The following is a 22,766-nucleotide window of genomic DNA, read 5'->3' on the forward strand; positions in this document are numbered from 1 at the left end:
GTCTCCTAGTTCCTGGTTTGTGTTTTACCTTTATTTTGGACATTAAATTATGTTTTCTTGCACCAAGCCTGCCGTCTCTGCATCTTGGGGTTCGTCACCACCAAAACGTGACAAATTCTTGATTATGGAAAATTGTAAATTGTTCTTTGAGTGCAACAAGAAAAACATAATGTGTTTAAGGCCCTTTAATTTATATTTTTACCTTCTAAAATTGTTATTTGAGTGCAATAGGAAACATGTTTATTGTATTGTAAGATTTTCTGTTAAAACAAAGCCAAAATTTAAATTTTTTCATAGTTTCCTTTATTTGGAAACATATCGAAAAGTATCGATATGCATTTTGGTACCGGTACCAAATTATTGGTATTGGGACAAGCCTAGTTGCTTCTATGTTAACATCATCGGATGGTGAGCTGCATTCTTACCTCGGAGCTTGTGAAAGTTAATTCCAGATCATAAATATTGCCCCTCACCTTGATAGTAGAAGTATGAAGACCTAATCTGACCAATTGGTCAACTTTGGCATCCAATTTGGATCCCAAAATGGTGAGAAAGACATGAAAAGAGGCTTGGTTTCACCCCCGTGAATGTCCTTGCGATGATTATGAGTCATTCCTTATTTAAACGGGAAAATAACAACATCTTAACAGTCGCCATCCTAGTGAGAACAGCCTTTGTATAGTAAGTGATGTTTTATTATGTTTGTTGGCTGTTATTTAAATTAAAGTGCCGCTATATGCTTAAAATGAGCAAAATACGCAAATATTACATGCTATTATGAATGTGTTTGTTAATATATTACATATACTGCATACTTACAGCATGTATATAAAACCTTGATGGAGATGTTTGGATGTTTTTTTGGGCGCTTTTAAGGTGGAATAGAGCGACTTCCACAGGCTCAGAGTTCCTCTTCATCTTGTTTTTGAGTTGCTTCCAAATGAAGCACCGGCTATGTGTCTGGATGCCGAAGAAGAAACTGTGGACCTTGACCCCATCGGTTTGGTTGGATGAGCTCAAGGAAGGTTTTTCCATGAGTGAGGTCATCGGCTGGAGTTTCAGTGGTGCCGACATAGCGCCATGTTGTCGCTTCCACCAGCTCTTGAATTTCCGCAACACTTGTTCCGGCAAAAACCTTTTATCCGCATTAGTCTATTTTTAGGCATGTTAAGACTGTGGTTGAATCAGTCCACAATATGATCTGCTGAGGCGAGAATGACAGTTCGGTCATACTGGCTTTAGCTAAGTTTGTGTCGGATACAGCTTCACATAAGTCAAAGCGTGGCAATTGTTTGTGGGGGAAGACACGTGATCTGGCCATCACAAATACCACATGAACATTGCCATTGTTGTCTTGCTTATGCAGATATTCCACTGCCCCATAGGCTCTCTCAGAAGCATCACAAAAGATATGTGCTTGTTGGCAAGGCGTTTTTGTGTCTACGGAAGCTGGTATACAACACCTGGGTATTTCTAGTTGTGAGAGGTACACTACAACTACAAATACCTTGAAGTGCTAACAGAGATGATGAATATGGTTTGGATTGTACATATAAGCTTGTGATAACTTGTAGGCACTTGGCAGCTTTCAATGCTCCAACAGCGCTTAAACTGTTCTGTAAGGTGGGCATGTGAATTTAGCAGGTTATACAGTGCCAATTTGAGCCGTGCAAAGTTTGCGTCTTTTCCAGATGTGAATTAAGGCAAGGTAGCCTTTGAAGTCCATATGAATTAGCTATGAGGAAATCCATTTGGTGCTGTCCTGGAGCCTTTTGGCAGTGATGTAAGTTTGCAAGACTGCATTCTGCATCATTGACTGTTGGTTAAACTGTGGCAGGGGCTGTAGCAGGAGGAGCTATGGTATCAAAAGCAGGCTGTGGCTGATACCTCAGAAATGCGGTGATAGAAGGCTGATGATCTTGAGGAGCATACTGGACTTGGGGCAAAGGCGGACTGGTTGAGACGGTGGGATTAACTGTTGTGGCTGGAAGAGCTGGTGGTGGAGCATTTGCTGCTGGACTAGTGAGTCAAGATCCAAGTTCACCTTGGTGGAGCTCCCTTTAGATCAGCTGGGAACCGAAGGTTAAACTCACATTTGCTAAGTGGCCTAGTTAGTACAGAACTATTTGTATCCTCCTTCAAGAAGGATGTACTTTGAGCAGCTTTTTACGATTCCTATAAATGTGAAAATTGTGCAAGATGGCACCTTATGAACATAAGACAAAACTGCACCTATTGTCCATATAGATAAAAAGGTAATATAGATTATTTTTATTAATATTGAAATGACAATTATTAATCACATTTATTCATTATGTTAGGTAAAACGGTGTTGGGGTGGAGTGTGAACGCAATGCAATCATTGAATTTGTAATGTCTAATAAAAAGGCTATAGATAAACGTTCTCCATATATTTAAAGACAAATATTGGATACCATACCATTATCAACATGACAGTTTGGACTTTAGGTTTCCTTTGTCTCTGCTATGATTTCCTGTTTGGGATTCTTATTTTGTATTTTCAACTCTTTTTGGCAGGGCAGCACGGTGGGTTAGTGCGTCTGCCTCACAATACAAAGGTCCTGGGTTCGATCCTGAGCTTGGGATCTTTCTGTGTGGAGTTTGCATGTTCTCCCCGTGACTGCGTGGGTTCCCTTCGGGTACTCCGGCTTCCTCCCACCTCCAAAGACATGCACCTGGGGATAGGTTGATTGGCAACAGTAAATTGGCCCTAGTGTGTGGATGTGAGTGTGAATGTTGTCTGTCTATCTGTGTTGGCCCTGCGATGAGGTGGCGACTTATCCAGGATGTACCCCGCCTTCTGCCCGAATGCAGCTGAAATAGGCTCCAGCACCCCCCCGCGACCCTGAGCGGGACAAGCGGTAGAAAAATGGATGGATGGATGGAACTCTTTTTGGCACAGTCGGCAGCACCCTCACTTTCAGTATAAACTACTACACCTTCAAATACCTTTGTCCACATACAGTACTTAAAATAGGGGTATCCGTATCCCATTTTGATATTGGCAAAAACAAGGATCGGATGATATCGGCTTGCATTGCAAATCTCCGATATAAGCTCTGCTAAGCAGTCCTGCAGAGTGTTACTTGTGCAAAGCTGGACATTCAGTTAACATCTAAATGACCTCTTATAAGCACACAAGATTGGTATTTTCATACTTTGGTCATATTGGTTGGTCATATTGTATCACTTACACATACAAAGTATCCAAGGCAGATGCGTATTGAAATTATCCCAGTAAAAAATGTGTCTGCATTGTTCAATTTACTGTGTCGACTCAGGATATTGTAGCTTGGTGGGGAGAATATTTCAAAGACGTCATCAATCCCACATACACATTTTCCTATGAGAAAGCAGTGCCTGGGGAATTTTTGGTCGGGTCTCCCATTGCCAAGGTAGGTAAAAAGGTGGATGAGATCCGCTAGTGTTTCATTAAGGCTCTCGATGTTGTGAGGCTGTCTTGGTTCACAGGACTCTGCAATATTGCATGGACATTGGGGGCGGTACCTCTGGATTGGCATACCGGGGTGGTGGTTCCTATCTTTAAGAACGGGAACCGGTGGGTGTGTTCCAACCATCGTGGGATCACACTCCTCAGCCTTCCTGGTAAGGTCTATTTTGGTGTGCTGGAGAGGAAGCTAGGCTGAATAGTAGAAGCTCGGATTCAAGAGGTGTAGTTTGGTTTTTGTCCTGGTCGTGGAACTGTGGACCAGCTCTATATTCTCGGCAGGGTTCTTGAGAGTGCATGGGAGTTTGCCCAACCAGAGTATATGTGCTTTGTGAACTTGGAGAAGGCATTTAACCGTGTCGCTCGGGAAGTCCTGTGGGTAGTGCCCAGACAGTATGGGGTATAGGACCGCGTATGATCTCTGTCAGAGCTTGGACCGCATTGCCGGCAGTAATTCTGACCAGTTTTCAGTGAGGGTTGGAAACCCTGCCAAGGCTGCCCTTTGTCATCGATTCTGTTTACAACTTTTATGGACAGAATTTCTAGAAGGGGCCAGGACAATGAAGGGATCCGGTTTGGTGGCTGCAGGATTAGGTTTCTGATTTTTGCAGATGATGTGGTCCTGATGGCCTCATCTGGCCAGGATCTCCAGCTCTCACTGGATTGGTCCGCGGCCGACTGTGAAGCAACTGGGATTAGAATAAGCACCTCTAAATCCTAGTCCATGGTTCTCGCCCGGAAAAGAGTGGAGTACCATTTCTGGGTTGGGTCGATCTTGCCCCAAGTGGAGGAGTTCTAGTACCTCAGAGTCTTTTTTTTACGAGTGAGGGAAGAGTGGATCGTTAAATTGACAGGTGCGGCGTCTGCAGTGATGCAGACCCTGTATTGGTCCGTCGTGGTAAAGAAGGAGCTGAGCCGGAAGGCAAAGCTCTCAATTTACCAGTTGATCTACGTTCCCATCCTCACCTTTGGTCATGAGCTTTGGGTTGTGACCGAAAGGACAAGATCACGGGTACAAGCGGTCGAAATGAGTTCACCCTTCGAGATAGGGTGAGAAGCTCTGTCATTCGGGAGGAGCTCAAAGTAAAGCCGCTGCTCCTCCACATCGAGAGGAGCCAGATGAGGTGGTTCGGGCCTCTGGTCTGTATGCCTCACTGGGGAGGTGTTTAGGACACGTCCGTCCGATGAGAGGTCACGAAGAAGACTCAGGACACGTTGGGGAGACTTAAACTGGCAGGTTAAAAACAAAAGTAAAAAAATTTGAATATTCATCAAGATCAGATGATTTTTTTTTTGGCCATGATCGCCCAGCCCTTGGATCTGATAATCAGCTAGGAAAAATCACAAATAAGGAAGCAACAATAATAAAAATAAGAAGGCTAATACAAATGATTATAAAAATGCATTTTTTACATCTTAATTTGTATCAATAAGAATACTGATAAATACACTATATATCCCAATTTAGTACACCACGTACCTAAACATCCCCATCAAAGAAACCAAATAGTCTACCTCTCCCGGTTGACACTGTTGCCTTTGTCGTGATTGTGTCTAATCATTTTGTAGCGTCCCACCTCCAGGGACGGACGTTGGACACGCATTTTTGCCATATACACTCTGAGAAGACAAGAGTCACAAGTGTCAAGGCAGAAATGGAAGTTTTACAAGGAATGTGAATTGACACAGAAAGACCGTCCCATCTGTCAGAGTCTAAGTTGTCAAATGTCTCACCTGAGCCCAATGTCATCATCCTCACAACCCCAGCCCCAGTAGTTGTTGGGAAACCCGTTAATTGTGCGGTATTGTTGAGGCGTGAAAGCAGTCACTCCTCCGAAGTATGCATCGTACGGAAGCCTGGAGGGGCAACACAGCTACAAAGGTATTACCCTGTCAACAATGTATGTTATGTACAGAGACGAGGAACAACGCACTTGAAGCCAAACTTGTTGATGGCGACGGCGGCGTGTTTGGGGTTGGATCCGCACACGTAGATGTTGCGGTCATCTATGGGAATGAGGTCCACATCGTGGAAAAAGAGACACTCCCATTCCCTCTCTTGCATGGCCTCCCGGACGCCGGCGTTCATCAGCCTGGCCTTGTTAAATGTGAAGTTCCCAGCCTGTATTAGGAACAGTACGTTGAAGAAAACAATTATGATATTATGCAGTTCATTCTACAGTGGTACATCACTGAAAACTACGACCATAATAATACACAGGCCTGATCTACTATGATCTCAATTAACAAGTGCTAAATATAGTGTGTAAAATACAAATAGTGCAGGTACTATTATTGGATGGGTTGCGGGTGATCTACTAAGAATGCATGTACAATTGATAAAAAGTGCAGAAATGGTGCGCACTGCCCTACTTAAATAATGTTTTTGCGTGCACCATGGAGACTGGTCCTCCCCATCAGTGGCATCATGCTCCAATCAATGGCGTTTTGCTTTGTTGTGGGACATGCAGCAGACAACTACAGTTTGGAAAACCTTTATGGGCAATATAGAATTGCTTCCCCAGTGCGATCCATACAACAGAATCAATGTTTTACATAACCAAGTTTGAACGTGTGCAACATTATAGTGAAGTTCTACCTGAGTGGTAGGGTTGAGTACAGGAAGCAAGAGGAAAAATCGATTCATGTCTGAATCACATTTCTGACTCGATCCAAAGTTTTCAAGAATACATTTTTAAAAGTAAATTTATTTTAGCCATATTAAAAAGTTACACTATGTGTGGCGAAATTATTCTCTGCATTTAGCCCATCACCCTTGATCACCCCCTGGGAGGCGTGGGGAGCAGTGAGCAGCACCGGTGGCCGCGCCCGGGAATCACTTTTGGTGATTTAACCCCCAATTCCAACCCTTGATGCTGAGTGTCAAGCCGGGAGGTAATGGGTCCCATTTTTATAGTCTTTGGTATGACTCGGCCGGGTTTTTAACTCACGACCTACCGATCTCAGGGCGGACACTCTAACCACTAGGTATATCCGTGCTTTCCCGTAAGGTAACAGCTTCCATAGTGTATTGCTTGGTTGCAACCATGTGACCTACAGGCCGCCAACATCTCAGATGGAAGGCGAACATTCAATATATGGTGACTGTTCATTTACCTTTAGTATCGTAAACATATTTTAAAGTTATAGTGGGAAATATACAAGCCGAATAGCATCAAAAAAATTGTTGAATGTGACTAAGTGGATCCAACACCACACTTACTTTGATCTTTGCAAGGAAAGAAGTCCAAAAGAATGGAGGCACATTATTTCTTCACATCTAGATGGGTCGATGAGTTAAAGGGGCTGTTTGCAAGTTTGCAAAAGTTATATTTTTTAGAGCGGATAAGCTCCTAATACGTTTAAATCAGAAGCATGGACACTTTATGTTCCTGCGCTATTCTTGGCACCTAAAATACTTGTTTGTAGTAATTAACATTTTAGCATTATGTTTGAACAAAGAGAGCATAGTCTAAAGTCAAATTGTGTTAAACATATTTGGTCAATAAAGCTGATTCAGAATTTTTTTTTGACAATACCACAATAATATCGTACCGTGTCTTTAACACCGTGATGATATCATACCGTGAGATTTAAATATTGTTACATCCTGCCTCATAACTACTCACAATATATTTAAAGGTGAGCAATGATGAATTTGGTCTTTTCTCACTCATAAATGTTACAAAATTGGATACTCATTGTAAACAGTCATTACGTTTCCATGCACTAAATTAGTCTGATTTCTCAAATAGTTTGTTTTATTGTAATTCCACACCTACATGTGAAGTAAGTGTCCATGCACTCTCTCGAATGCGACTGGATCTTGACTCACTAGCCACCCCCGTACACTGGGGGGCGCTTGTTTCCTTTTCGCGCGGATAAATGTATTGCTTTTCCGGTTGACCTATGTCGTCACACTAGGCGGCTCCATACAAGTAAACAGCTTAGCTCTGTGGTACATTATGTCAGCTGTAATATTGACACATATTAGAAATAGTACATCTCTAGTGGATATGTAGATGTTAAATAGCAGACAGCATCAAGGAATGATATTGCGCTATGAACATGACGCTAGTGCCAAGCATGAATTGGAGCAGATGCAGGCCCGAAGCAAAGAAATACCGACGGCAGAGAGTTTTTTCGAATACATTGTTGGACGGAGAATCATGGAAACAAAACTTTCGAATGTCTCCGAGTTCATTCATAAGGCTCTATATATTGATGTTCCAGATGAGGCGTGCTATAGTTCTAGATCAGGGGTCACCAACGCGGTGCCCGCGGGCACCAGGTCGCCCGTAAGGACCAGATGAGTAGCCCGCTGGCCTGTTCTAAAAATAGCTCAAATAGCAGCACTTACCAGTGAGCTGCCTCTATTTTTTAAATTGTATTTATTTACTAGCAAGCTGGTCTCGCTTTGCTCGACATTTTTAATTCTAAGAGAGACAAAACTCAAATAGAATTTGAAAATCCAAGAACATATTTTAAAGACTTAGTCTTCACTAACTGACAATGAAACAGATAACAGATTTGGTGTCCAGTTCAAAGTGTGACATGATTTATTTAAAAATTTGAGAGTTGACTTTTGTATTATACATGAGTTATTATTTGCACAAACATGGTGCAAAGTAATTCATGATTTGTTAAAAAATGTCAGTGGCTAGCTAGTTAAAATGGGATATTGTGATTTCACAAGACTGTTTTAGAAGTGATCATTTGAAAATGTTCAATTTGAAAAATGTGCACTTAGACAAAATATAAAAATAAAGTGTTGCATATTGATATTTATCTGTTTCTATATCTATTTATTGTGAGGAATCCTTAAGATGATCAGTGTTTCCACAAAGATAAATATAATTAATTATTAATAATAACAGAGTTAAAGGTAAATTGAGCAAATTGGCTATTTCTGGCAATTTATTTAAATGTGTATCAAACTGGTAGCCCCTGCGATGAGGTGGCGACTTGTCTAGGGTGTACCCCGCCTTCCGCCCGATTGTAGCTGAGATAGGCTCCAGCGCCCCCCGTGACCCCAAAGGGAATAAGCGGTAGAAAATGGATGGATGGAAACTGGTAGCCCTTCGCATTAATCAGTACCCAAGAAGTAGCTCTTGGTTTCAAAAAGGTTGGTGACCCCTGTTCTAGATTATCGAACCAGTTGTGTGGAATACATAGTTCTTCCTAATCAGTTTGGTAAAGAGGTTTGTGTACGCTTTATTATTTGCCTTTATTATACCTGCTTTGTTCTCTTTCATCTTATTCCTATTTCATTCGGTAGCCCGAATGAAGCCAGCATTCTACATTTTCTTAACTAACTTCGTAAATAAATCTGTTTCTTTTTTTCTCCAACTAATGCACTTTCAAATGTTATGTTCTTTTAATCTGTGAAGAATAGAAACAGTCTCCTCTTCATTACATTTGTTTGTTATTGAATGATATTTGCTCCCGAGTTGTATCCCTCGCGCTGAGACTGGCACATGCACGATACGAAAGGTACCCTCCGACAGTTGAGAGATCTAAATGTTTGCCAAAATGCACCTAAAAAGACTCTCAGACCATGAGAAACAGAATTCTCTGGTCTGATGAGACACATTTTGAACTCCGTGGCGTGAATGCCAGGCCTCATGTTTGGAAGAAACAAGGCACCGCTCATCACCAGGCCAATATCATCCCTCCCGTGAAGCATGTGTGGCAGCATCATGCTGTGGGGCTGTTTTTCAGCGTCAGGAACTAGGAGACTGCTGCCAAAGGTGCATTAACAAAGTATTGAGCAAAGGCTGTGAATACATATGTTAATGTGATTTTTTTTATTTTTAAGAAATTTAGAGAAAAAAAAACAAACAATAAAAGTTTCACATTGTCATGGTGGGGTTTTGTCTGTAGATTTTTGAGGACACAAATGAATTTATTCCATTTTAGAATAAAGCTGTCACATAACAAAATGTGGAAAATGTGAAGCGCTGTGAATACTTTCCGCGCCTACCGCCCGAATGCAGCTGAGATAGGCTCCAGCGACCCCCCGCGACCCCAAAAGAGACAAGTGGTAGAAAATGGATGTATATATATATATATACATATATACTGTATATATATATATATATATATATATATATATATATATATATATATATATATATATATATATATATTAGGGATGTCCCGATCCGATATTTGGATCGGATCGGCCGCCGATATTTGCCAAAAAATGCGTATCGGCTAGGCATGGGAAAATGCCGATCCAGATCCAGTTTAAAAAAAACTTCCGGTCCGTGCATTCCAACGCACCGATTTAAATAATACATTCCACTTTTCTGCTGCTCCCTAATTTCCGTTCCGCATTTTCCAGCACACCTTCAACACATCCACAGAACTGTGGATTCTCACGCAGTTGCTTTTAGCTGCTGGCATTACATGACAGGCTCTTCTCACTCTTTTCTGTGTCTCCCTCTCACAGACAGCAAGCGCACCTTCTTACACACGTCACATACTGTCACGTCATACGTCACATACTGTCACGTCATACGTCACATACGTATACGCCCTCCCCGAGCAGAGAGGTAGCAGCATGGCTAACGTTAGCTGTGATGCTAGCGCAGCCGTGTGACCAACGTTCCCTCTAAGGTGTGCGCCTGTGCAATTGCGCACTGCTCAAACGTCCTCTGCGCATAGCAATTATATGCCACGCACAAAATCAAATAAAAAAATAAGCGCATAACAATTTTCGACACACGGACACGACAGAGAAAACAGTTTTCGTCATCATTGTTCAAATATTGTAACGTCTGTCGAGACGCTTATCTCCATTCGGTGCCACACGCCCACACCATCAAAATGCCGAGGCAAAAATTTCCACATCAACACCGTATGAAAAAATTTGTGATTTTTTTAGTTGTGATTTCCTTCTCTGCATGAAAGTTTAAAAGTAGCATATATTAATACAGTATGAAGAAGAATGTTTTAATGTAGACATGCAAGCCTAGAAAGACAATCAAGACTACATTTCCTGCAAATGGGTGCATTTCTACCCTATATTTTAACTTTAGATTTATTCTCATATCAAACTCTTTTGGCTGTCTTTTTGACACTTACATCCGGCGCCCCCCTCCACACCCCGGATTATAAATAATGTAAATAATTCAATGTGATTATCTTGTGTGATGACTGTATTATGATGATAGTATTATGATGATAGTATATATCTGTATCATGAATCAATTTAAGTGGACCCCGACTTAAACAAGTTGAAAAACTTATTCGGGTGTTATCATTTAGTGGTCAATTGTACGGAATATGTACTTCACTGTGCAACCTACTAATAAAAGTCTCAATCAATCAATCAAAACACATAGAATCATCATACTGCTGTGATTATATGCATCAAGTGTTCATTCAAGGCTAAGGCAAAATATCAAGATATATATCGTGTATCGCAATATGGCCTTAAAATATCGCAATATTAAAAAAAGGCCATATCGCCCAGCCCTGGTTCAATGATGCCATTTCTGTTTGTCATGTATAATTTTGTCTATTTTGTGTTTATCCTTGAATAAACAGGTCAGTTTCTTGTTACCAACCATTGTGTATTATTCAAACTCCCCTAATTCAGCTGGCTAGTTGTTATCAAGAGTACTAAAACCCTTTTCAACATGATTCTGACAACTAAGTAGGCTAAATAACTTTAAACTTTAATACATGCTCGGTCGGATAGGCCAGTATCGGTCAGTATCGGTATCGGTCAGTATCGGTATCGAATCGGAAGTGCAAAAACAATATCGGTATCGGATCGGAAGTGCAAAAACCTGGATCGGGACATCCCTAATATATATACATATCATATTAGTTTATATTTAAATGACAGTTGAACCTCTAACCCTCGGACCAACTGTACAGTAATAACATTACATGACTAGTGTACGCACATAGCGGTATTCTGATTTCATATTGCTTTTGATCTTTCTATGCATATGTACAAAGACAAGATAAAGATATAAAAGAAGAACAGTATATGTTCGCATCGGACCTGGTGAATGACGTAGATGCTGTAATCAAGCTGCTGCCGCTGCAGGAAAGGATGCAGGTGGTAAAGCAACAACTTTAGGTGGTGCTCGCGGTCCCTATGTGGGATGATGATGGCCGTGTGGTGCCTCGCCTGGCAGTCATGCGGGCGGTAACGTCCGCCGTGTTCCACATGTGGGTACTTCTGCTCCACTTTGGCGAGGGTGAGTTCTGATGGGAAGGTCAAGTTGATTCCCCCCCCTGTGAGCAAATGAACAGCATGAATATAATAAACAGAGTGAACCCTCTGGTCAGTCATCCACTCGCTTTGTCTCCGTGGGTGGAGGAGGGAATCTAGCATGTACACACTAATAAATGTAATAAGATAACGTAGTAGAAATGATCTAGATCACCCCCAAAATCGAATCACTTTTTTCTTATCCCATTCTTGACATTTCCCTAAAAAATATCAACATTCAAATATGGTGTAATTTTTTGAGTTATGTTTCCAACTAACTAAACACACTTGTGAAGTGCATTTAATTGATATTAGGAAAAATTTGTGATCTAATTATATCTTTTTTTTTAATATAGAACATTTCTCCCTCTATTTTTCTCTCAATGTTCTGAACTCCTATTTCCAAGCTGTACATGTTGTCTATTGAAGTAGAGAAACGCCGTCCTAGGAGTTTTTGGGTAGCATAGATGTACTATAGCTCGACATGCTGTCTTTCTTTAGACAGCAAACTAGTTGAATCAGCAGTCAGTACGTGTCCATGCACTAAATTAGTCCAATTCCTCAAATAGTTCGGTTCTGAAAAATCATCCTACGACTCACGGAAACACCTTAATCCGATCGTGTTTGGTTTTTGAAAAGTCGGACTAACACACCTGGCTTATGCAATTGAAAACCAAGTCTCTCGAGTGGATGAGGACCCTACTTATCGCGCACGTGCCACTTTCAACCCGCGCGATATAACCCGGAAGCGGATCCCATTCAATAAAAACAAAGTCCACAATTAGAATAAAGAGGAGGCTTATTATTTGCTTTACAAATTAAAAGAACGTAACATTTTGAAGTGCATCGATGGGAGAAAAAAGGTAGCAAAGGAAATGTACAATACCGCGGCCTCATTCGGACTCCCAACGAGTGAGACGTAAGGAAAATTACAAGGCAGAGAAGAGTGCACACAAACCTTTACACGCTGCGTTTGTCTACTCTAAACTGGTAAGCAATAACTCTGGCAAGCTTGTGCACAACAAATAACAAGTTTGAAGTTAGCAACCTCGATCTAAAGCGGGCACAAACAGTCTTTTCCTTCGAACTTAAAAATCCTTCCATCAATCCACTTGAATAAACTTCAATCAATCAATTATATCATTTTCTCAAAACTACTATTAGTCAACTTGCTAATTTACTGTTAATAGCTGGTTACTTTCTTTCTTACTTCTGTTAAAATGCAATAAGCACTTACTTTTTTGTTGTTCTGATACTTTACATTAGTTTTGGGCGATATACTACAAATTTGGGTATCAATCTAATTACAAATAGTTACAGTATCGGTCCAAAAATGACACGATCACAACTGTAATCCAACAAAAACAAAGGATAACAATATCAATTAATATTTAAATTATTTCCTTATTCCCTTTTATTACCTACAAAATGTATAAGTAGATATTGGACAAAATAACTAAACAGCAAAAACTACTATTGACTCATATTTCCTGAGTTTGTAAACAACAATAAAAAAAGACCAAAAACAGTTTTGTGACATTAAAAATATTCATCTAATCACTACAGTATCTACCATATACTGGTACTATAATTGGTATCGTTACTGACAATATTTCTATTGATCCGCCCACCCTTTCTACATTCAAGAGCTCTTGCTTAGCAGTTAGGTATGTTTTTTTGTATCCTACTACGCTGAGTATTGTAGCATGTTTAGCTATCCCTCATCCTCCTGTGATGAAAATATTTTTAAGAAACACAGTTTATTGCTCGCTAGCAAGGACGCTACATTGCGTTGTAGAAGCCTCCATTTGCTTGTCGCTGTCAAATTTGCGGGATTCAGCTAGAATGCGTCGTGAACATGTATTATCACGATATTTATAAACATTTATAATATTAAAAACTCTATATCTTGAGATTCCTTCTGTTGTGAATTGGCTGTATATAATTGAAATTAACATGTTTTAACGAGACTAATAAAATAAATTGTGTTGAATTACTTAAAGGTACGGATGTAATGATGAACAGTATTAATGACAACCACGGTAAAACTCCGGATGGTTAGTGTCACCGTTTTAAATTGAAATTTAACTGATTAATAACTGCAACTTCCTAAACTTACAGACTGACAGGTGTTAGTTCGCTAGCTTTTATGCTAACATAAAAACAAGAGACCCTAACGTCTCTCTCCATTAACAACATACCTCAATCTGAACTTGTATAAACACATCACTGTCCATGCAATTAAGCTATTCAAATGTTAACATTGAACTTACAAGCTGTGCTCTCTTAGAACAGAATGATCAATTTCAATTCAGAGGAATACCTGACAGAGGTGTTCTTACGGTAGGTTTAAGGACCACTGAACAGAGTAGGGTGCCACAACGTCCGCCACAACAGTATTCGTGAAACACGTTCCCGTTTAAGAACAAGTTTCTCTCTGGCACTGTTTCCCTTACCCTCTCCCTTATTTTTCCTGCTTGCTTCTTTGGTTTGTCTTGTCTTGGAGCCTTTTTTTTTGCACTGCTCTCCAAAATATAAACAACGGAATTGATCAACAGCCTTCTAAATGAAATTGACAAGATCTGTCCTGACCCCATGGTTGTTGAAGAACAGTGAAGCCCAGTGCCTCGTGTCTGTAGACCCCGTCAGTCGAGGACGTTGACAATATCTACCTATGCAGAATCATGGTAACAGGACATCTGCTGATTGTAGTAAACGTTGCCCTGGTGTATCAACAAATTACAAAAAATGTTTTTCCACACGTGGTAGGACGGAAAACGGAGCACCACTTTTGTTGCCTTGGTTCAGATGCCAGTGGGGCCAAAGGACCTCAGCCGAGAAAGCCACACACTCATCTATTGCCTAAGTATAAGTCTAAGTCGACTTTTTTTTTTAAATTATAGGCAAAGTGTCATGTGATAATTCTATGACAATACTACAATTAAAACACTATACCAGTACTAATAAAGTACTGCGGAACTAATGAACTAAAAACTATACTGTACTGCCTTTTAAAAATACTAGTACTTTTTTTTCATCCACAAGCTGCCGTGCGCCGTTGATGTACAGAGCAGAGGGCGTGTTGCGTGTGTCAGTGCGCACACACACAGAGCGCACAAGCAGAAACAGGGTGGAGAGGAAAAATGGCAAATAAAGGCAATTCTACTGGTTAATAAAGAGGGTACATAAAGCACAATATAGAGGTAGTTGGGTTTCAAAACTATTGTTCAAGGTAACGCTTTAAACACGGAACTACCGCGCTGCAAGCATTGGATTAAAACATGCCTCACCAAAGGTGGCAAGACAGTATTACCGCCTGCGCTTCAAACTTAAGTAGTAAACACTTAAATACCAATCATCCAGACCTTGACAGTAAGTTTAAAGGTTATATAATTAACTATCTCCCCTGCTGTGGACATACAGATACGTACACACACACACAGCTGGTTGGCTTTTTGCCAAATATTAGCGGAGTCCAAACTGCCCCCATAGCGCAAACTAATGCAAGTGAAATGACTGAATTTTGGAACAAATTCTTACAATTTGTGTTTTATCTTTAACAAGGTGTGTTTTACCTGCTACATGTCTTATCTGTGTACTTTTAGCCATAGGGTTGTTTTTAGTATTTACTAATGATTGTATTTGTCCTAAAGCACAAACCAAGAATGGCAACCATAAATCATGAAGTATTTAATACAATGTCAATAAAGCTTTTCATTGTATTCTAACCTAATCCTAGATAATAGCAAGCTATATGGAATAAATACAATTGTAAATTGTTCTTTGAGTGCAACAACAAAAACCCAATGTGTTTAATGCCTTTTAATTTTTATTTTAATCTTCTAAAATTGTCCAGGAGTGCAGTACGAAACATATGTTTAATGTATCATAAGATTTTATGTTAAAATTAATCCAAAAAGGAATTATTTTTTTTAAAGTAGCGAAAAGTATCAAAATACATTTTGATAACGAGACCAAAATATTGGCATCGGGACAACATAGTGGGGGGTTAATTATTTTGTAATGCAGTCTGCTGAAAATGAAGGAAAGCACTACACTAGCAACTGACCTTGTGGTCAAAGTTGGAGTTGCTACATAACACATTTTTTGATATTTCAACACTTTACTGCCATCTACCAGCTAAAGTGGATAGTGCACCTCCCTAATTCGCCATGTTTCATGTGTCAGGTAAACTGCGACAGATGGGGCCGTATGAATTTCCTTCCTACTGTATGGAGCATTACTAACACAGAGATTAATGCCAAATAAGGTAAACTTGATTCTTTTTTAAGAAAGAGATAGCGTGACTCGAGGGCAGGACTAAAACGTTTGTATTTGCGCTGTGGGGCGGCTGAAAGACGATTGGCCATAATAGGATTAACTCGGCTCTGTGATCGGCATAGCACTCGCAGAGACAGTTGGCTGCCATGTACAGACCATCAGGCTTTATAACAGTTCATTTATATATTTTAGTTATTTAAAAAAAAAAAAAAACTTTGACAAAAAGATTTTAGTGTGTGTAATGACAAACATGATAATTTTGGTCACGATAACTGTGATAAGAAATGTTGATATTGTTACATTCATTCCTAGTTAAAGGTAATACAAAAACATGAAGACCATGAGATACAGCATCAATGCAACAATAGGAGGTTTCCAGCTCAGTTGGGCCAGACGAAAACATGAAAGAATACACAAGAAATCAACATTAAAACTTACACACAGGGTCTTCTTACTCACTTAAAAGAGGTGAGGTCATGGGACACAAAGGAAGCCCCTCTTTGTTTTGACCTTTGGTCTGGTGAACATCCCCGTAGCCTTCATACATGTAGTTTCGTCTTGAAATGTCTACGGCGTACTTCTTGGGAGATTGAAACATCTTCTGGAGGTAATCCAAGAACGCCAGCTCTGATAGAACCATGTAGACGACCACGACCAATAAGCAGCTCACCACCTTCAACTTAACCATGGCAACGGGCAGGGTGAGGCTGTGTAGAAAGTGTGAGCCTTCGTCATTATGGAAGGCAAAAACAATCACTCATTATTTTCCTTCAGCAATTATTTTTTTCTCCTGCTTGTTCTATTAATAAAAACATATTTAAGAATCTTAATACATATCTCATAGAACATTGCTGCTTAGTAGCTACTTCCGGTACAGATACAGATTTAATGGAAACCCAAGGACAGCAAAGGTGTATTTGATTGGACAATCACTGTGTAATATCTGTTTCTTGCCATTGTTTTTGTTATATAGGTTGTACACATTGTTACATATAGCTGGGCAATACGGCAAAAAAACAAACCCATAACAATATATGTTTTTCATACCGTTTGATCTCAATTATCGTTTTTTTTTTTACATTGGTTTTAACCTTTTTGAACAAACATAATTTTTTTTGAATATATTTCAAGCTCACTATCTGTATTTTCACATAACTTTACAGAACAAAAATAAAGAAAATTACAATGAACATTATCAGCATGGCAAGCTGGTATCATTTTACAGATTTAGCAATACTTAAATCTACAGACATACATTCAAATGTTTACTAGGGTTGTACGGTATACCGGTACTAGTATAGTATCGTGGTACTAATGAATCAAAAACAGTACTATACTCTGTTTGAAAAGTACCGCCATATTTTTTTTTTTACAGGCATGACGGCACGTTGTCGTCACGTCATGACGTTGCTAGTTTTACGAGCAGAGGAGCATGTTCGGCACAATCACAGAGTACTTAGAAGCAGACACAGTGTGTAGACAGAAAAGGGAGAACGGATGTATTTTGTCTTAAAAAGTAACGATAAAGGTGAAGCTATAACACTGAAACGCCCTCAGAAAGAGGTGCTTTAAAACATGGCTAGCTAGTTAGCGCATACTTGCCAACCCTCCCGGATTTTCCGGGAGACTCCCGAAATTCAGCGCCTCTCTCGAAAATCTCCCGGGACAAATTTTCTCCCGAAAATCTCCCGAAATTCAGGCGGACTCAAGTCCATGCGGACCTGAGTCCGCTAACCCACAATATAAACAGCGTATCTGCCCAATCATGTTATAACTGTAGAATGATCGAGGGCGAGTTCTTGGTTTCTTATGTGGGTTTATTGTTAGGCAGTTTCATTAACGTCCTCCCAGTGCAGTAACAACACACAACAACAGCAGTCACGTTTTTGTCTACCGTAAAGCAGTTTGTCTGCCGTAAACAGCAATGTTGTGACACTCTTAAACAGGACAATAATGCCATCTAGTGCATTTGATGAAAGCACTTTTGTGCGTGCCACACAGCAATGCATCATCAGAGAGGGTGTTCAGCATGGTTCGAAAAATAGCGACAGAGAATAGAACAAGGATGGACAATTCAACCCTTAACTCAACAATGAGTAGATAAGTGTTATGTGTGTGTACATGTGTAAATAAATGAACACTGAAATTCAAGTATTTATTTTATATATACATATATATATATATATATATATATATATATATATATATATATATATAATAAAATAAATATATATTTATAGCTAGAATTCACTGAAAGTCAAGTATTTCTTATATATATATATATATATATATATATATGTATATATACATATGAAATACTTGACTTAGTATTTCGTCAAGTATTTCTTATATATATATATACATACATGTATATATATATATAATAAAAGAAATATATATTTATAGCTAGAATTCACTGAAAGTCAAGTATTTCTTATATATATATATATATATATATATATATATATATATATATATATATAAGAAATACTTGACTTAGTATTTCGTCAAGTATTTCTTATATATATATATATATATAAGAAATACTTGACTTGGTGAATTCTAGCTGTAAATATACTCCTCCCCTCTTAACCACGCCCCCAACCACGCCGCCCCCCCCGCCCCCCACCTCCCGAAATCGGAGGTCTCAAGGTTGGCAAGTATGAGTTAGCGGCTAATGTCCATCCGCCATCGGCAGTGTTTTAGCTTCTTCTAAATCGCTAATCCTCGCCTCCACAGCGACGAATAAAGTGAGTTTCTTACAAGTATCATCCCTGCAGGACGAGGAATAGCTAAACATGCTTCACTACACACCGTAGGAGGATACAATAGCTCACCGTCGTCACAATGTAAACAAATGCCATGGGTGGATCTACACCTGACATCCACTGTCATGATACCAAGTACAAGAGCGTATCTAGTCAATACTACTACGATTACATCGATATTTTTTATCGTCACAAAATCTTTTTTCTTTTTAAAAAAAAAATCATATTATATTCATAAACTCAGGAAATACGTGCCTGGACACATGAGAACTTAAATTATGACCATTGTATGACCCTGTAACCACTTGGTATTGGATCGATACCTAAATTTGGGGTATCATCCAAAACTAATGTAAAGTATCCAAACAACAGAAGAATAAGCTGACCGCACTACCACCACCATTGCCAGACGTACGATAATTACCGTCTTCATTTGATCATTTCCCTTTGTACATTTAATAACCAGAAATACCATGATGGAGGTTAATGGTAACAAACAAACAAAATACATCCTGCCCTGTGCCTGATGTTCTGCATTGTAAAGAGTGTGACGATCTGTTACATCACATTTGTCATGTTTTTTTAATTTTTGCATTTATTTCCTAGTCAGCGCTCGTATTGTAGTTCGACTTCTTGTTTGTCTCCCTGAGTCATTTTCCTCCTCAACTGTCCTTGATTGACAGCCTGGCACACCTGGTTGCAGTTGCTAATCAGGCTGCTCAGTGGCTTAGTGGTTAGAGTGTCCGCCCTGAGATTGGTAGGTCGTGAGTTCAATTTTAATAGTCATACCAAATACTATAAAAATGGGACCCATTACCTCACTGCTTGGCACTCAGCATCAAGGGTTGGAATTGGGGGTTAAATCACCAAAATGATTCCCGGGTGCGGCCACCGCTGCTGCTCACTGCTCCCTTCGCCTCCCAGGGGGTGATCAACGGTGATGGGTCAAATGCAGAGGGCAATTTCATCACACCTCGTGTGTGTGTGACAATCATTGGTACTTTAACTTTTTAACTTTAACCTGCCTAGCCCTCCAGTGAGGGCTCGGAGATTGCTTAGTTCTTCCTCGTTGTCACTGTTAGCTGTATGCAAATCCTGTGTTTGCTATAATTAAATACTTGTCTTACCCGTCTCCTGCATCTATGAGTCACAAATATTGCAGCCATGCAAGTTCGTGACAACATGTCTCCTTACAGCTATGGCATACTAGGGGGTTTGGTGGTAGCGGGGGTGTATAATGTAGGAATACAAGGGATTCTGGGTATTTGTTCTGTTGTGTTTGTGTTGTGTTACGATGCGGATGTTCTCCCGAAATGTGTTTGTCATTCTTGTTTGGTGTGGGTTCACAGTGTGGCGCATATTAGTAAGAGTGTTAAAGTTGTTTATATCACCACCCTCAGTGTAACCTGTATGGCTGTTGACCAAGTATGCCTTGCAGTCACTTAAGTATGTATGCAGAAGCCTCATACAATATGTAACTGGGCTGGCACGATGTCTGTTCAGATTGTAGAGGGCAATAAAGGCAGTGCCATCACGGCACGCCCTTATTATTGTTGTTTGGGTGAAAATCAGCAGACGTTCGAGAGAATAGTTGCCCTAATATTCGAAAGTCTCCCGGAAAAATCTGGAGGGTTGGCAAGTATGACGCCGTCAAGCGCCATTCATATTAAACTCACGGGCTGCACTAACATCAAATTTTCATATTAAAGTGCGGGCCGCAAAATAACGTCTCGCGGGCCACGTGTCTGAGACCCCTGGTTTATACATAGCACAAATCAAAAAAAAACTTTGTATGCAGAAAATAACCCGTTTTTTACACTGTTGGTGGTGATTCAATGCGCAGTAGTGCGTAAATGTGTTTCTATATAGTATTTCTCCAGCAATGGTCATGTGGGGACATAAATTATGGTATTTTGAAGTCGGACATCACTAAAGGCCTAGGTGGAAAACGCACGGGCCGCTACAGCAGTTTAATATACCCACAAAATGTATTTATGACAACTTGACAAAATTATCGGTGAAAAAGAGACATGCTACAACACTGGTATGAAATCATCTTTCTTCTTTGCTGTGTCAGAGGCTCCCATGAGTGTGCACGCACACACACAGACACACACACCCCTTCCCTCAGGCCTCAGTAAACCATCCATCCATCCATCCATTTGCTACCGCTTGTCCCTTTTGGTGTCGCGGAGGGTGCTGGAGCCTATCTCAGCTACATTCGGGCGGAAGTCGCCACCTCATCGCAGGGCCAACACAGATAGACAGACAACCAGTGTCGACGAATTAAAAACGAGACTAAAAGTAGTCAGAAACGAAATCCAACCATATTTAATTGCGTCATGTAGATTGGTGGCAGAAGTTTAGAATATATCCTACCACATTCATGATTTTTGGTGTATGCTATCCAGTGGCATGACGAATGCACTGATTCACATATTGGGGAAACAAAACATCCAATAAGCCGACGCATGGCACAGCATAGACGGGCAAAGTCTTCAGGCCAAGACTCAGCTGTCTATGTGCAAGTGGCAAAAAAGACTGAGAAAGTTGAGGAATGCTCATCAAACACTTTTTTTGAACATTCCACAGGTAAACAGGCTAATTGGGAACAGGTTGTACTACAATAAAGATCATTCCATTCCTGAGGTGTTTGTGGAAGACGAAAACGAAAAGACCGATCTTACGTTGCTTCTGATAACATTTTCACATTGTGTGGTGCCTTCTGCGGTGGGCTAGATTCAGGCACAAAAGCTAAAGGATTGGTTTGTGATTGCTTATTTAGATCAGTCAATCAAAGTTACTCAAAGCCTGAGACTTGGCAGCTCTGTTAGAAGAATGCTAGCTTCTCCTATGTTATAATGCCAACATCCCACAGGTGAACAGGCTAATTGGGAACAGGTGGGTGCCATGATTGGGTATAAAAAGCAGCTTCTATGAGATGCTCAGTCATTCACAAACAAGGATGGGGCAAGGGTCACCACTCTGTGAATAAATGCGTGAGCAAATTGTTTAGAACAACATTTCTCAACCAGCTATTGCAAGGAATTTAGGGATTTCCCAATCTACAGTCTGTAATATCATCAAAAGGTTCAGAGAATCTGGAGAAATGTGGCAAGGTGGCAAGGCTGAAAACGAACATTGAATGCCCGTGACCTTCGATCCCTCAGGCGGTACTGCATCAAAAACCCGACATCAGTGTGTAAAGGATATCACCACGTGGGCTAAGGAACACAGGAAACCACTGTCAGTAACTACAGTTTGTCGCTACATCTGTAAGTGCAAGTTAAAAATCTACTATGCAAAGCGAAAGCCATTTGTCAGCAACACCCAGAAACGCCGCCAGCTTCGCTGGGCCTGAGCTCATCTAAGATGGACTGATGCAAAGTGGAAAAGTGTTCTGTAGTCTGACGAGTCCACATTTCAAATAGTTTTTCTAAACTGTGGACGTTGAGTCCCCCGGACCAAAGAGGGAAATAACTATCCGGATTGTAATAGGCGAAAAGTTCAAAAGCCAGCATCTGTGATGGTATTGGTGTGTATTAGTGCCCAAAGCATGGGTAACTTACACATCTGTGAAGGCACCATTAATGCTAAAAGGTACATACAGGTTTTGGAGCAACATATGTTGGCATCCAAGCAACGTCTTTTTCATGGACGCCCCTGCTTATTTCAGCAAGACAGTTCCAAGCCACATTCTGCACGTGTTACAACAGCGTGGCTTCATAGACTGGCCTGCCTGTAGTCCAGACCTGTCTCCCATTGAAAATGTGTAGCGCATTATGAAACGTAAGATACGACAACAGAGACCCCGGACTGTTGAACAACTTAAGCTGTACATCAAGCAAGAATGGGAAAGAATTCCACCTGAAAAGCTTCAAAAATTGGTCTCCTCAGTTCCCAAACGTTTACTGAGTGTTGTTAAAAGGAAAGGCCATGTAACACAGTTGTAAAAATGCCCCTTTTTGCAATGTGTTGCTGCCATTAAATTCTAAGTTAATGATTTGCAAAAAAA

The 22,766-nt window shown here is 40.2% G+C and overlaps 1 protein-coding gene across 1 annotated transcript in view; it reads right to left on the reverse strand.

The window, feature by feature from the left end:
* The window catches only part of LOC133622953 (beta-1,4-galactosyltransferase 3-like), a 29,379-nt gene that overhangs the window by 3,006 nt on the left and 3,607 nt on the right, over positions 1 to 22,766 (reverse strand). The window contains exons 2-6 of the mRNA XM_061985814.1: positions 16,443 to 16,709; positions 11,490 to 11,725; positions 5,404 to 5,591; positions 5,204 to 5,326; positions 4,985 to 5,089 (exon numbers count right to left, since the gene is read on the reverse strand). Coding sequence (XP_061841798.1) covers positions 4,985 to 5,089; positions 5,204 to 5,326; positions 5,404 to 5,591; positions 11,490 to 11,725; positions 16,443 to 16,671 — 881 coding nt within the window. The 5' untranslated portion in view covers positions 16,672 to 16,709. The remainder of the gene's footprint in view (positions 1 to 4,984; positions 5,090 to 5,203; positions 5,327 to 5,403; positions 5,592 to 11,489; positions 11,726 to 16,442; positions 16,710 to 22,766) is intronic.

Source organism: Nerophis lumbriciformis, linkage group LG12 (genome assembly GCF_033978685.3).
Source record: "Nerophis lumbriciformis linkage group LG12, RoL_Nlum_v2.1, whole genome shotgun sequence".
Lineage (NCBI taxonomy): Eukaryota > Metazoa > Chordata > Actinopteri > Syngnathiformes > Syngnathidae > Nerophis > Nerophis lumbriciformis.